General features: G+C 37.0%; 1 protein-coding gene across 2 annotated transcripts in view; it reads left to right on the top strand.

Annotated features, from left to right (window-relative positions):
• The window catches only part of MED1 (mediator complex subunit 1), a 46536-nt gene that overhangs the window by 11504 nt on the left and 20443 nt on the right, over window positions 1–14589 (top strand). For both annotated transcript variants that reach the window (XM_034415858.2, XM_034415859.3), the window contains exons 6-10: window positions 203–231; window positions 7043–7114; window positions 7545–7619; window positions 8966–9039; window positions 12045–12134. In XM_034415858.2, the coding sequence (XP_034271749.1) occupies window positions 203–231; window positions 7043–7114; window positions 7545–7619; window positions 8966–9039; window positions 12045–12134 (340 nt within the window). The remainder of the gene's footprint in view (window positions 1–202; window positions 232–7042; window positions 7115–7544; window positions 7620–8965; window positions 9040–12044; window positions 12135–14589) is intronic.

Raw genomic sequence — 14589 nt, forward strand, 5'->3', positions numbered from 1 at the left:
TGAGTTAGATTTTTTTTATAATGTTCGTGGAAATCACAAAATTTTCACTTTACAAAAAAAAAGAAATTTTTATGGGGAGGGGTGCATTTGAGACATTTCCAAATCCCATGTTAAGTTTTATGTGATTTATTTTGCTTTAAGGAAATACTATTGTATTCCCAATAGTTTGTGGTTTATATATTATCCATTTTCTTTTTTCCAGAGCTGCCCGGAGCTGGTACAGCATCTAAGGTCAGTACTGTGTTATTTTATTCGCTGGGTACATCATCCTTTCCTAACTGCATGTTTTCTAACAGCTGAATAGCCATTTTATCAACTGCTTTTTGATCTCAGCTTTCAGGTTTCTCAGTTGGCCTTCTCCAACTTTTGGATTAAGCTTTTAAAATACCCAGGTTTGGTCATGCTGTAATCCATTAGGGCATCAGAAGAAAGGGTAATATAGATTATACTAAATATGAGGGCAATCTTTTCAAAACCTTTATTTATACATAAACACTCTCCATTCCTTTCCAATAGTTTTCTGTAAATTGCGCTCATTAACAACAACAAACCAGTGATTTGGTCCCTGTCAGTCAGATAATCAAAGAATTAGCTAATGCTAATGCAGACTGGTTTACTTGCCTTTAAGACTGGCAAGCAGTCGGATTCCCCATGGCTTCAAAGCTGTACTTATGATTGATGTACACCATGGCTTTGTTTAGGTAAATGTGACCTCCATTGTAGTATTTCACAGAATTATTGAAAGTGGATAGGAAAACTGTAATGAAAAATTGGTGGCCTTCAGAAAGGGTTATGCTATGAATCAGATAAAAAGAACTGAATAATTGTACAGTATGGGCTGGAAACATTAATTCAGTATTTAAAATAGGGAAATTTGAAAGAAAAAACTGAAGGCTATCTTAATTCTGCATTCTAACAGGATGTTATTATGTCCTTCGAGAATGTAGTTATGAAAGCGTCTTTTATTTCTTTTATTATTCTTTATAAACGTTTCTTTCTTTTTGAAGGTCTCAGCCTTAGAAATTAAGGCTTTGAGAAACACATTAAGAATCCTCTGCTACAGAGTTAAAAGACAATCCAGGAAGATTCATGGGTGATATAAGAGTGCAGTTGTCAATAAGGCCTGTGTATCTCTGAAAAGTATACAACAACACATTAAAGCTTAATAGTTCCAAGCAGGATGCTGCACAGAAAGATTGAGAGCCAGCAATATCAAAACTGTCATTTCTCCTCTTCCTTCTTACAAATTAATATTTAAATAGAATTGCTGGTTTCAAATGATTTAACACAATTATTCCACATAGATTAGTATCTAAACTTATGGATCTTGCGCTTTCTTATTCAATCTGCCTTTGGATTATGGATTTCCTGTCTGGCTGCTCTTAGAGGGTCAGATTAGGTAATCATATCTACTCAGCCCTTATTCTTAACACTGATACACCACAGGGTTGCGTGTTGAGTCCCTTCCTCTATACTCTTTGTGTATATGACTGCATTCCCATTCACGCCAGTAATACTATTATTAAATTTGCAGATGATACAACAGTGGTGGGACTCATCTCCAGGGGGGGGATGAGTCTGCCTATCAAGATAAGGTGAACTCATTGCTTCCGTGTGTGGAGACAATAACTTGGTCCTTAAAACTAATAAAACCAAGGAACTTATAGTGGACTATAGAAGGAATAGATCAAACATCCAGCCCTTGGTTATCAATGGAGACCTAGTAGAGCAAGTGACTAGTTTTAAGTTTCTGGGTGTATTATAAAAGAAGACCTGACCTGGGGTGCTCACATTGCAGCATTGGTCAAAAAGGCCCAGCAGAGATTATACTACCTGAGACTTCTCAGGAAACAACAACTGAGTGAAAAACTGTTGGTAATCTTCTACCACTGCACCACAGAGAGTATTTTAACTTACTGCACTTGTGTATGGTTTGCCAACTGCACAGTGGCAGATTGGACAGCACTCCAGAAGGTTAACGTCATTGCCCAGAGGATCATTGGTTGCCCTCTCCCCTCTTTGGAAGAGCTTTATAGTTCCCGCTGCATTAAGAAAGTTCAAAACATTCTTAAAGATCCATCTCATCCTGGGCACCCTTTTTTTGAACTATTACCATCTGGCAGATGGTACAGGACAAACAAGGACAAATAGGCTGAAAAACAGCTTCTATCCCAGAGCGGTAACTATATTGAATTCTACTGTATAGTGCAAAATTAATGTAATATCAGCGTTTTCAATTCAATTGTATAAAATGTGAAGGAGGTGTTTTTTTTTGGTTTGTTTTTTTTTTATTAAAGAGTTTTACAAAAAAAAATTTTTTTACAAGTATTACCCCCTCCCCCCCTCCCTTCCTTACCCTCCCACCCCTCCCCCCCCGAACTTCCCAAAACAAAATACAGGGTATAACAATTAACAATCATATGCTAAACTAAGCTAATTAACTAAGGATTCCTATCCCCCCCTTCACACTTTAACTCCCCTTTTACTTAACTAAATATAAATACTCTCAATTTTTCTATTCATTCATAAGCTAGTTGATACTTTTTAGTCCGATATTTGTTTTGAATATAATCAATCCATTTTCTCCATTCCAGTATATATCTTTCTTGTGAGTGATCTTTCAAATATGCTGAAATCTTCGCCATTTCTGCCAGATTCGCTACTTTTAATGTCCATTCTTCAATAGTAGGCAAATCTTCCTTCTTCCAATATTGCGCCACCAAAAGTCTAGCTGCAGTTATTAAATTTAAAATCAATTTAGTCTCTATAACCGTACAATCTGTAATTACACCCAGCAAAAACAATTGTGGAGTAAACTTTATCTTCTTTTTAAGAATATTTTGGATAATCCACCATATTTTAATCCAAAATGCTTTAACTTTTTTACAAGTCCACCATATATGATAATAAGTGGCATCATCACAATCACATCTCCAACACTTAGATTGTAAATTCGGATACATACAAGCCAACTTTTTAGGATCTAAATGCCATCTATAGAACATTTTATAAAAATTTTCTCTTAAATTTTGTGCTTGCGTAAATTTTACATTTCTAACCCATATTTTTTCCCAAGTTTCCATCATTATTGGTTCCTGAATGTTTTGTGCCCATTTTATCATACAATCCTTAACTAATTCCATTTCTGAATCTATTTCTATCAATACATTATATAACCTTTCTATATGCATTTGACCTTGATCTCTGATTTGTTTTACCAAATTTTCCTCATTCTGCATGATACCAATTCTCTGATCTTCTTTCCATCTAGCTTGCAACTGACCATACTGAAACCAAGTTTGAATTATTCTTTCTTCTTTTAATGCATTTAAAGATTTTAACTGCAATATACCCTCTTCCATTTTAAGAAGCTCTTTATAAGTAATCACCTCTTGCTTTTGTTCTACACTTATATTCTCTATCGCATGTCTGGGTATTGCCCATATAGGTATCTTATAATTTAACTTATATTGATACTTTTTCCAAACTCGTAACAAGGCATTCCTTAATATATGGCTTTTAAAGGTCTTATCCACCTTTTTATAATATAATAAGTAAGCATGCCAGCCATATAACAAATCATATCCTTCAATGTTCAATATTCTTTCTTCTGTTGAGTTAATCCAATCACTGATTATTGTTAGGACAGCTGCTTCATAGTATAATCTTAGATTAGGCATTTTAAGACCTCCTCTTTCACGTATATCTTGCATTATTTTTAACTTTATTCTCGGTCTTTTCCCTGCCCAAACAAAATTATTAATACCCTTCTGCCATTCCCTCAAATTTTTATCTTTCTTGAGTATTGGTATCATTTGGAACAAAAATAGAAACCTAGGTAGAACATTCATTTTTATTGCTGCTATTCTTCCCAACAGAGATAATTGTAGTTTTCCCCAATTCTCCATCTCTTTCTGTATTTTTTGCCATAACAATTCATAATTATTTTTATATAATTTTACATTTGAGGCTGTGATATATACCCCTAGATATTTAACTTTTTTTACTATTTCAAATCCTCTTAGTCTTTCTAGTTCTTCTTTTTGCTTTACCGTCATGTTTTTAGTTATTATCTTTGTTTTTTGTTTATTTATTTTAAATCCAGACATTTGTCCATATTGGCTAATTATATCCATTAAACCTGTAGCTGATTGTACTGTTTGAGTTAAAGTAACAACCAAGTCATCTGCAAATGCTCTTAATCTATAATCATGATGTCTAATTTTAATTCCTTTTATTTTATTTGATCCTCGTATTTTATTCAATAAAGGTTCCAAAGTTAAAATAAACAATAATGGTGATAGAGGGCATCCCTGTCTTGTTCTTTTTTCAATTTTAAAAGTTTCTGTTAAACCACCATTAATGATTATTTGTGCTGTTTGTCTCTGATATATTGCTCTAATAGATTGTGTAACATATTCTACAAACTGCATCTTTTCTATTATTTTCAATAAAAATTGCCAATTCAATCGATCAAATGCCTTCTCCGCATCCAAAAAGATGAGCGCTGCAGGGACTTGGTTGTTCCTTTCCAAATATTCCAATAAGTTTACAATTTGTCTTACATTACATTTCATTTGTCTCCCACTTATAAATCCACATTATAAACCATTTGCCTTGAAAGAGGCGGTGGTGAGGCCTCTCCTCAAGAAGCCGTCCCTGGATCCGGCAATATTGGCCAACTATCATCATGTCTCCAACCTTCGCTTTATGGCGAAGGTTGTTGAGAGTGTGGTCGTGCGACAGTTTCCACAATTCCTGGAGGAAACATCTTATCTAGATCCGTTCCAGTCGGGTTTCAGGTCTGGGCACAGCACGGAAACGGCATTGGTCGCGTTGGTTGATGATCTCTGGAGGGCTCGGGACAGGGGTTGCTCCTCTGTTCTGGTCCTGTTAGACCTCTCAGTGGCTTTTGATACCATCAACCATGGTATCATGCTGCACCAGCTGGAAGAGTTGGGTGTGGGAGGCACTGTATTGCGGTGGTTCTCCTCCTTTCTCTCCGACCGGGCGCAGTTTGTGTTGGCAGGGGCACAGAGGTCGACCTCGAGGCCTCTCGTCTGTGGAGTGCCGCAGGGATCGGTTCTCGCCACTTCTGTTCAACATTTATGTGAAGCCGCTGGGCGAGATCATCCGTGGCTTCGGGGTGAGATACCATCAGTATGCTGATGACACCCAGCTGTACATCTCCACCCCAGGCCACCCCAATGATGCCCTTGAAGTGATGTCTCAGTGCCTGGAGGCTGTGCGGATCTGGATGGGGAGGAACAGGCTCAAGCTCAACCCTTCCAAGACTGAGTGGCTGTGGCTCCCGGCATCCCGATATAGTCAGTTGACTCCATCACTGACTATTGGGGGCGAGTCCTTGGCCCCCACAGAAAGGGCTCGCAATCTGGGAGTCCTCCTGGATATGCAGCTGTCCTTGGAGGAACATCTGACGGCTGTAACCAGGGGGACCTTTTATCAGGTTCGCCTGATTCGCCAGTTGCGGCCCTTTCTTGATTGGGATTCCCTGTGCACAGTCACTCACGCCCTCGTCACCTCTCGCCTTGACTACTGCAATGCTCTCTACATGGGGCTCCCCTTGAGGGGCACCCGGAGGCTCCAGCTGGTCCAGAACGCAGCAGCGCGGGTAGTGATGGGAGCAGCATGGCGCTCCCATGTAACACCACTCCTGCGCGAGCTGCACTGGCTCCCGGTGGTCTTCCGAGTGCGCTTCAAGGTGTTGGTTATCACCTTTAAAGCGCTCCATGGCATAGGGCCTAGCTATCTTCGAGACTGCCTGCTGCTACCGACGACCTCCCAGCGACCCATGCGCTCCCACAGAGAGGGCCTCCTCAGGGTGCCATCAGCCAAACAATGTAGGCTGGTGACCCCCAGGGGGAGAGCCTTCTCTGTGGGGGCACCTACCCTCTGGAATCAGCTGCCCCCAGAGATAAGGAGAATCCAAGACCTCAGTGCCTTCTGCCGTGCCCTTAAAACTCACCTTTTCCAGCAAGCCGGGCTGGCTTAGGAAGAAATTTTTTTAAAATTTTTAAATGTTTAATTGGTTTGTGGTTTTTTAAATTTTGGGCCAAATTTATATAGATTTTAATTGTTTTTAATATTTGTGTTTCATGTTTTTAATTCTGGCTGTGCACCGCCCTGAGTCCTCAGGGAGAAGGGCGGTATATAAATTGAAAATAAATAAAATAAATAAAATAAATTTGTTGCATGATTACCATTAACCTATTTGCTAATATTTTAGCAAAAATCTTATAATCAGTATTTAAAAGTGATATTGGCCTATAATTCTTGGGTTGACTACGGTCTTGATCCTCCTTTGGAATCAATGAAATAAAAGCTGTTCTCCAGGAAGGGGGTACATCTCCTCTGGCTTGAATCTTGCAAAATAGTTCCTTAAGCGGTTCTACCATTTCTAACTGCAAATTTTTATAATAAACAGCTGTCAGTCCATCTGTGCCTGGAGCTTTACCCCCATTTAATTGTTTAATTGCTAAAATAATTTCTTCCGAAGTTATTGGTTGGTTCAGTCCTTCCCTTTGCTTTGGTGTAATTACAGGGATATTCTCCTCCTGTAAATATCTGTCTATATCTTTGCCTTGAATTGTATCATTAACATATAACTTTGTAAAGAATTCTAAAAAAGCTTTTTTAATCATATTTTGTTGCTATACCTCTTTACCTTTGTATTCTATTTTTTCTATAGTATGTAGCTTTTGTTTTTTCCTTAACAAGTAGGCTAACCATCTACCTGGTTTATTTGCATTACAAAAAGTGTTATGTTTAGCATATTGTAAGTTAGTTGCCACTTGGTCTGCCATCAACATATTAAACTGCCCTCGCAACAAATTTATTGTTTTCTTTATTTTCTTATCTGTTGGATTTAATATAAGTGCCTGCTCTTTCTTTTTTATTTCCTCTTCTAAGTCCCTCCGCTTCTTTTCTTATGTATAATGTACACTGAAGATGGCATTTAATTTCGTTGTACAAAGTGCAATGACAATAAAGTAAACTAAAACTAAATTTTCTTCTTTCCTAGAGAGAGAAACTTCAATGAATTTTCTAAGCATCTTAAGGGTCTTGTTAATCTATATAAAGTGCCAGGTGACAAGTAAGCATTCCATTAAATCATGGTTTCTTAATGGAGAAATATCCTAGAAAGCTGTTTGCATGTTACAAGCTGTTTTATAAATACTGTAATTATCCTATTCTGTCATGACTCAACTGAGATTGATTGCAGCAAGGGATAACACAATATCATGATAGGGAGAATTGCAGGACCCTGGATATAAAATTTATTTATTTACTTATCAAATTTCTATAACACCAATCTCACCTAAGCAACTAAGCAGATTGCAAACATGGTATTACACATTATGGGAGGTGTGAGTCCTAGCATTCTAAAACATTGTAGAGCATCTACTCTTTGCAGAGAATTGGAAGCATTGTCTGATTCTAAAGTCTTTAGCTAGCTCTTATAGTGTGGGGAATTTCTTTTTTTATATAAAATGTCTCAAATAAGTTTCCTCTCTTCTTTTCAGCAAATTGAAAACTAAAATGTATTTGGCTCTACAGTCCTTGGAGCTTGATCTTTCAAAGATGGCAGGGATGTATTGGTAAGACCAGTTTACCACAATGAACCCAGGATTTAGTTCTATTTTTTTAAAAAAAACAAATACCAAGGGAGTGTAAGTAGGCTTGGAAAGAACTGGCTTTAATCCTATTTGAAGTATGGATAAATAAAATATTTGTGCATTATATTATTTCACCAATATTCTTTCTGTTCTGCACAGGAGAGCATTCACATTAATAAAGTTTAAGTCTTTTACCTTTGATGGTAATGGAGGAAGGTATAATAACATCCCACATCAGGAATGCCTGCATCTGTATTAGACAAGGCAATAGAGACCATCTCCCATGTCTTTATTATGTTGATCCTTATACGATACCCAGTTTACTAATTAGAATAGAAGAATAGAATAGAATTCTTTATTGTCCAGGTGTGATTGGACACACAAGGAGTTTGTCTTGGTGCATATGCTCTCAGTGTACATAAAAGAAAAGATACATTCGTCAAGAATCATAAAGTACAACACTTAATGATAGTCATAGGGTACAAATAAGCAGTCAAATCATAATAGGAAACAGTCAATATAAATCATAAGGATACAAGCAACAAGGTTACAGTCATAAGTGGGAGGATGAGAAGATTAATAGTAGTGCAGACTTAGTGAATAGTTTGACAATGTTGATGATCAATTAAATCAGAACTCTACTCTTAACCGGAAGAGTTATTGGTCTGAAGAGAAAAAATATTTTTATTAGCAAATTAATCCGTTGAAATATCCAGAAAAGCTGCCACAATTTGATCCATTGTGATCACTGTTAGAAGGCACTGGGTCTGAGTTTAGAAAGATTGCAAATGCCAGTTTACTATAACCTGAAAGTTTGTCAACGTACTATATCTTTTAGCAAACCTTTTTCCTACTAAACTTTTTTCTTCTTTATTACGTTAGTTTCTTATCCTGTTTTATTAGATGTATTGTAGTTGTAATTTTTTGGTTATTGTTATTACTATATATATAATTATTTAAAGAACTGCATATGTATGATAGATATAAGATTCCAAATATGGTTTAAAAGATGGCTTCCAAAGCTTTCAATATTGGAAATGTGAGATTTTCTTTAAAAAAGATTTAAGAAAACAGTTGCTGAAACAAAACTGAACTGTGTTTCCCAAATACAGTTCTAGATATCCAGTGATTGTGACTGTTTATCCACATAGATTTCGTGGCAGGAGAGAAGAGGATCTCATTAAAAAAATTATATTGCAGTCCTGTCCAAATTTATATGCAGTTGAATTAATTCTGCAGATAATTAATTTCTGATTGAACATGCATATGACATGTCTTTTGAATCATGAATGTCTAGAAATTTGTTTTTGTTTTCTATTTTCTTATAGGCAAGCCACAAATGCAAGTCCCTTGGACAAAATTCTGCATGGCAACGTGGGCTATCTCACCCCTAGAAGTGGTGGTAGGAAGTGTTTTTTTACTAATCATTTTCTATATAAAATGGATGGATGGATGGATAGAAGATATCTTCTAAACCGCCTTCTACCGCATAATTCCCAATGACCAGTAAGATCCCACAGAGTTGGTCTTCTCTGGGTCCCGTCAGCTAAACAATGCCGGCTGGCGGACCCGCGTGGGAGGGCCTTCTCTGTGCCTGCCCCTAGCTCTCTGGAACCAGTTACCTCCTGAGGTCCGGACCATCCCCACCCTATTGGCCTTCCGAAAAGTGGTGAAGACCTGGCTTTTCTGGCAAGCCTGGGGCCGTTGATCTCGCTCTTGCAATCCGGCGAGATCCGGCCATGAATGGTGTGAATGAGTTTTAATGTTTTTAATGTTTCTAATTTTTAAATGTTTTTTATAATGATTTTAAATGCATTGTGAGCCGCCCTGAGTCTTCGGAGAGGGGCGGCATACAAATTGAATTAATAAATAATAAATAAATTAGATAGATAGATAGACATTGACAGACAGACAGACAGACAGATAGATACTATAGATCAGGGGTGAAATGCTACCTGTTCGCACCGGTTTGAGCGAACAGGTAGTCAAAAAAAGCTACCAGTTCATCCAAACCAGTATTTCCAATGAACAGCTGTGCCGCGCGATTTATATTCGCTAGAAAGCAGGAAATCCTGCTTTCTAGCGAATCTAAATCGCGCGGCACAGCTGTTCCCCACATCACTGTTCTACTTACCTTCAAAAGGCTCCTTTTTCCACACGAAGCACACATTTGGTGCGCACTGTGCATGTTCGCATGTGCAGCGTACATTTTGTGTGCACTGCGCATTCACACACAGCATACATTTGGTATGAACTGCACGTGCACACATGCAGCATGTGTCTGGTGTGCACACAGCATGCATTTTGTGCACACTGCGTATGTGTATGTGTGTTTGGTGTGAACTGTGCATGTGCCCGCACAGCATGCATTTGGCATGCACCACACATACGTGGGCAGCGAACCAGTGGCAACCCACAGAGGATTTCACCACTGCTGTAGATAGATACTGTAGATAGATACGGTAGATAGGTAGGTGGGTTTAGATAGATTCTGTAGATAGGTAGGTAGGTAGGTAGACAGACAAACAGACAGACAGACGCAGGCAGGCAGACAAATATAACCCAATTAATGGTTCAATGATTTTTGTTATTTTATAATGGTTGATTCCTGATTATTTAAAACAAATTGTGAAATTACTATTCCCTAATTTTGTTCTTCTGGCCAGCCTTACTTAGCTCAGCCAAAGCAGTTCAATCCGTAGTGGACTACAGGTAAAATGGATTTCAAAAAATGTTAGTTCAGCAAAAAGCTTTAGAAAATGCACATAAACTGCATATTATAATCAATTTGTACATTTGAGAAAATTCTTTTGCAGTCTTAAATGAATTCATAAAGCCTCATTATTCTAGTCTTAATGTCAGCAAAAGTCCATTAAGGTTTACCAGAAATAACAACATATCTATTTTAACCTTGATCAAATAAACCAACTTTATTTTTTACCTTTACTTTTAACAACTCTGATCTTTAGTCCCTTCAAATAAAGTTGTACAACTTGATTACTTTTCAATTTTTCTTTACGTCTTCTCACAAATCTGTTCAAAATTTTAACAAGCCCTCTTTTGTAAATCCAGTATAATAAAAGTCTCCAAATTACTCTTTTGATTTGTGTTTGTAGGTCTCTTTTAATTATTAAGACAGTAGCTCATTTCTTTTATATGTCCAGTGTAACATCTTTTTTCCTGTCATTGATACAGCCTGTCATTTTTAAATCCACTTTCAGCTTATTCTTGATCTTGTTCAGTAGAACTTGTCTACATAAGGTCTTTTAAAAACTATCTAACTATAGAGGGAGACACTATTAAAATTAAATTGTGAGTCCATTGTTCAAAAATATTCTTCAGTATGTCCAATTTTAAAATAGTTTGTTTGATGGTGAGTTTTGCCAAGATGCTTATTCCCTCATTCTGAGACCTCAAAATTTGCCAGAGACCACTATCTTTGGTCTTCTCACAAGAAACAGCTGACTTGTGAGCAATCTCAAATCCTCTCCTTGTATAGAAAATATTATCAAGTCTAGTCACAGCTTCTTCATTCTGTCCTGATTTTCAGTTCTCCTTTCCACAGAGCTATCTTTAGCTTGCTATTTCTTCCCCAGAACAAATTCAGTTTCTGACAACAACAACAAAAAAACTTTGTATCTGGCACAAATGTTGTTCCTGCCTACAGCCAAATGCACTGTTTTTTGGGATTCCACAACAGCTGCAGGATCCTAGGATTAACAACAATAGTAATCTGGATAGTGGGCAGAGCAGTACCTGGAGAGAGCAGAAAAGAAGAGAAAGAACTGCAAAAAAAAATCACTAAAATCACAGAATACAAGGAGACCTGCAAATAGAAATAGAATGAAGAAGAAAGTAATAAAAATAACCGGAACACCACTTGAACACCATCAGCATTGGCAAAATCACTGACAGCCAATTGCAAAAGATAGTTTTACTTGGAACAGCTTGCATCCTGCAACAATACCTTTAACATCATCAAACAACCTCTGCCTAGCCCAGTCCTTGGGAAATGCCAAATCCAGTGTAAACATCTGGCTGACTGTAAGAACAACCATAGTAATATTAATACTATTAAATGTGCATGCAATCCAACTCTCAAAGAAAGGTAGGCAGTGTTATGGTTCAATTTTCAAATCATTTTTTCATATTTTGTTCCAAAAGTATTGAATAACTGGTGGGTAAACTAAAATGCATAAGTCACATCATATTTTAAATAAATAAATAAAATAACTTTTAAATGCTTTTTATTGTTATTGTTTTTGTAGTTTTTGGAATTGAATCATTTATTGAGATGGACAGCTATAATTGAATAGATTAATTTATATATTCAAATCAACATTTAGACTTCATTTTTACTCTTCTTATGCCTATTGTTTTTCCATTAACAAAACCTGCTTATTTCAGGTCACCTGATGAATCTGAAGTATTACGTTTCTCCTTATGACTTATTTGAAGAAGGTACTGGAGCTCCCATCATTCTGAATGAGAATAATGGTATGTTATTCTTGCATAGTGTTTCCCACCATGCACTGATTTTCTGAATTGGGCATTCTAGTATGCTGGATTGTTTTAAATCATCTCCTTGAATATCCTTAATAGCAGTAAGGCAGATTAATACTTAGGTATACAGTATTCATATTTAATAAAGAAAAGTTAAAGCAAAGAATTCAAATTTTAAAAAACTTGCGGCCTCTTGCAGCCATTATGTGATAATTATTGATGAAATTACTGCATTGTGGAACTCAAAAGTTTAAATCATAGGTGTCCAACCTTTTGACTTGCCTGGGCCACATTGAGTGAAGAGGAATTGTCTTGGGCCATATAGTTTATGATCTTGTGGGGCCACATTGCTAGCTGACTATTGCTAGCACTTGGGCCATGTGAAATAGGTTGGACACACCTGGTCTAAATGATGGGGCTGTGAAATGACTATGCTCCCTGGATCACAGATATATCCTCAATCTGAGAAATAGCCTGAAGTGCTGTGCTCTCTTCATAGAGATAACTTGTTCAAACTCATTTCTGATTTTCAGAATAACTAGAACTCTGCTTGCTCATAGTCTAGCAGAAAAAAAACATAAATCTTTAATCACATGTATAAAATGTAAAAAAATTAGTAGAACTTCAGGAGTTTTTTAATTACATGGTGTTTTGATTGTAACAATCGCTAACCCAATAACTATGTTGTAGCCTTTGCCAATGCAACTTGACGAGTACACATCCATATACTATATACTGTATTTTTTGGAGTATAAAACACACTGAAGTATAAGACGCAGCTTAGTTTTTGGGGAGGAAAATGGCGGGGGTGGAATCTGCCTACCAGGCTAGCATCCTTAGTCTGGTCAGCTTCAGCACATTAGTTTGCTAGTTTTGAGCGCATACTTTTTATCCCCTGCTTGGGGATTAAAAAACCGCTTCTAAAGCACAGCTGAGAGGGAGCAGCAATGAGAAAAGTAGGCAAAGCACACACTTGCTAGCGCCTCGTTGGGGCTGAAAAATAGCTTCTAAAACACAGTTGAGAGTCGGAGGGAGCAGGCAAAGCACCTGGAAGATCGCCTCATTAGGCTGAAAAAAAGCTAAAGCACAGCTGAGAGTTGGAGGGAGCAGGCAAAGCCTGCGGAAGAATAGATCGCTTCACTCACTAGTGCCTCATTAGGGCTGAAAAAAAAAGCTTTGAAAAAGCTGCATTCAGAGTAGCACCCAAATTTTCAGCCTCTTGGGGGGGGGAGTACATCTTATACTCCGAAAAATACGGTAATGAAAATGAAATGGGAAGAACACTGAAAAAGATAAAAGAAAAGAAGAAGGCAGATATAAAATTGATCTATCATTTAAAATTGTTTATGGAACTAAAAAGTAGTAAGCAATGAATTATTTTCTACAGAGATTATTCTGGAGAAATTATTAATGATTAAGTAAAATGTAAGTACAAATGAAAAATTATGTCTTCCAACAAAAAATGTGACATGGAGAATAAAAAATATATAAACAAAGTGAGAAAGGATTAAATTGAAATGAGGAAGAAAATATTAACTAGTTATTTGCAAAAAAGCATACAGACACATAAGAATACACAAATTCAGGATGAGAAAGAGGTTCAAACACAGTAATAGTTTGCACCTCACAAAAAGCAGAGGTTGGGCCAACAATCACAGAGGCCCCTGTGGGATGCATTGATCTCTTAAACAATACTACACCTTCCTACCAAAATATTTGGGGAACAAAGTTTGTGAAAATCTTTCCTTCTTTGCGATGCAACTTATTGCCTTACCAAACAAATGGATTGAACTTCTGAAATATATCTTTCACATAGAATCCCAGAGAGAACTTTGAATCAGAGATACCTCCTTAAAATTAAAAGTGATCTTTAATTTCTTCATTCAGTGTCAAATTCATGATTTATATTGAGATGAATCACAATACTGGCATTGAAGGTCTTTGATGAGATAAACTTACATGTTAAATTGCTGCCACTTAATTTGAACAGTAAATGGCCAAGACCCAAACAAAAGTCATTGCCTTCATTTTGCCACCATCTCTTGCTACTCCTGCACATATTCCCTTCACCTATATTGATTCCATTACAGATACTAACCTAAGCAAAAGGATGTATATGCTTTATTGTATAAGAAACTGTTCTGTGGTTAGTGTCCCTTTCTTAAACTCTGAAAGTTGGAAGGAGTGTGTCAGTGACAGTTGTTCCTATTTTCAGAGCCTAATAAATACCTTTAAATGGCATTGCTGACAGATCCCTGGAAAGGACATAGCTGGATCGTTTGGTTTTTAAATAAAGTCTTGGGTTGTGAGAGCAGGGTTGGAGAATCCCATACAACCTTACAGATTTGCCAATGATGCTTAAAAGTTTTGAGAATAAATAGGAAAAAGGCATATTATTATTTATTAAATGTACATGCTCCTGACTTCCAGTAAAAGAGCATACATCAAG

Source organism: Pantherophis guttatus, chromosome 4 (assembly GCF_059756535.1).
Source record: "Pantherophis guttatus breed Tessera chromosome 4, ASM5975653v1, whole genome shotgun sequence".
Lineage (NCBI taxonomy): Eukaryota > Metazoa > Chordata > Lepidosauria > Squamata > Colubridae > Pantherophis > Pantherophis guttatus.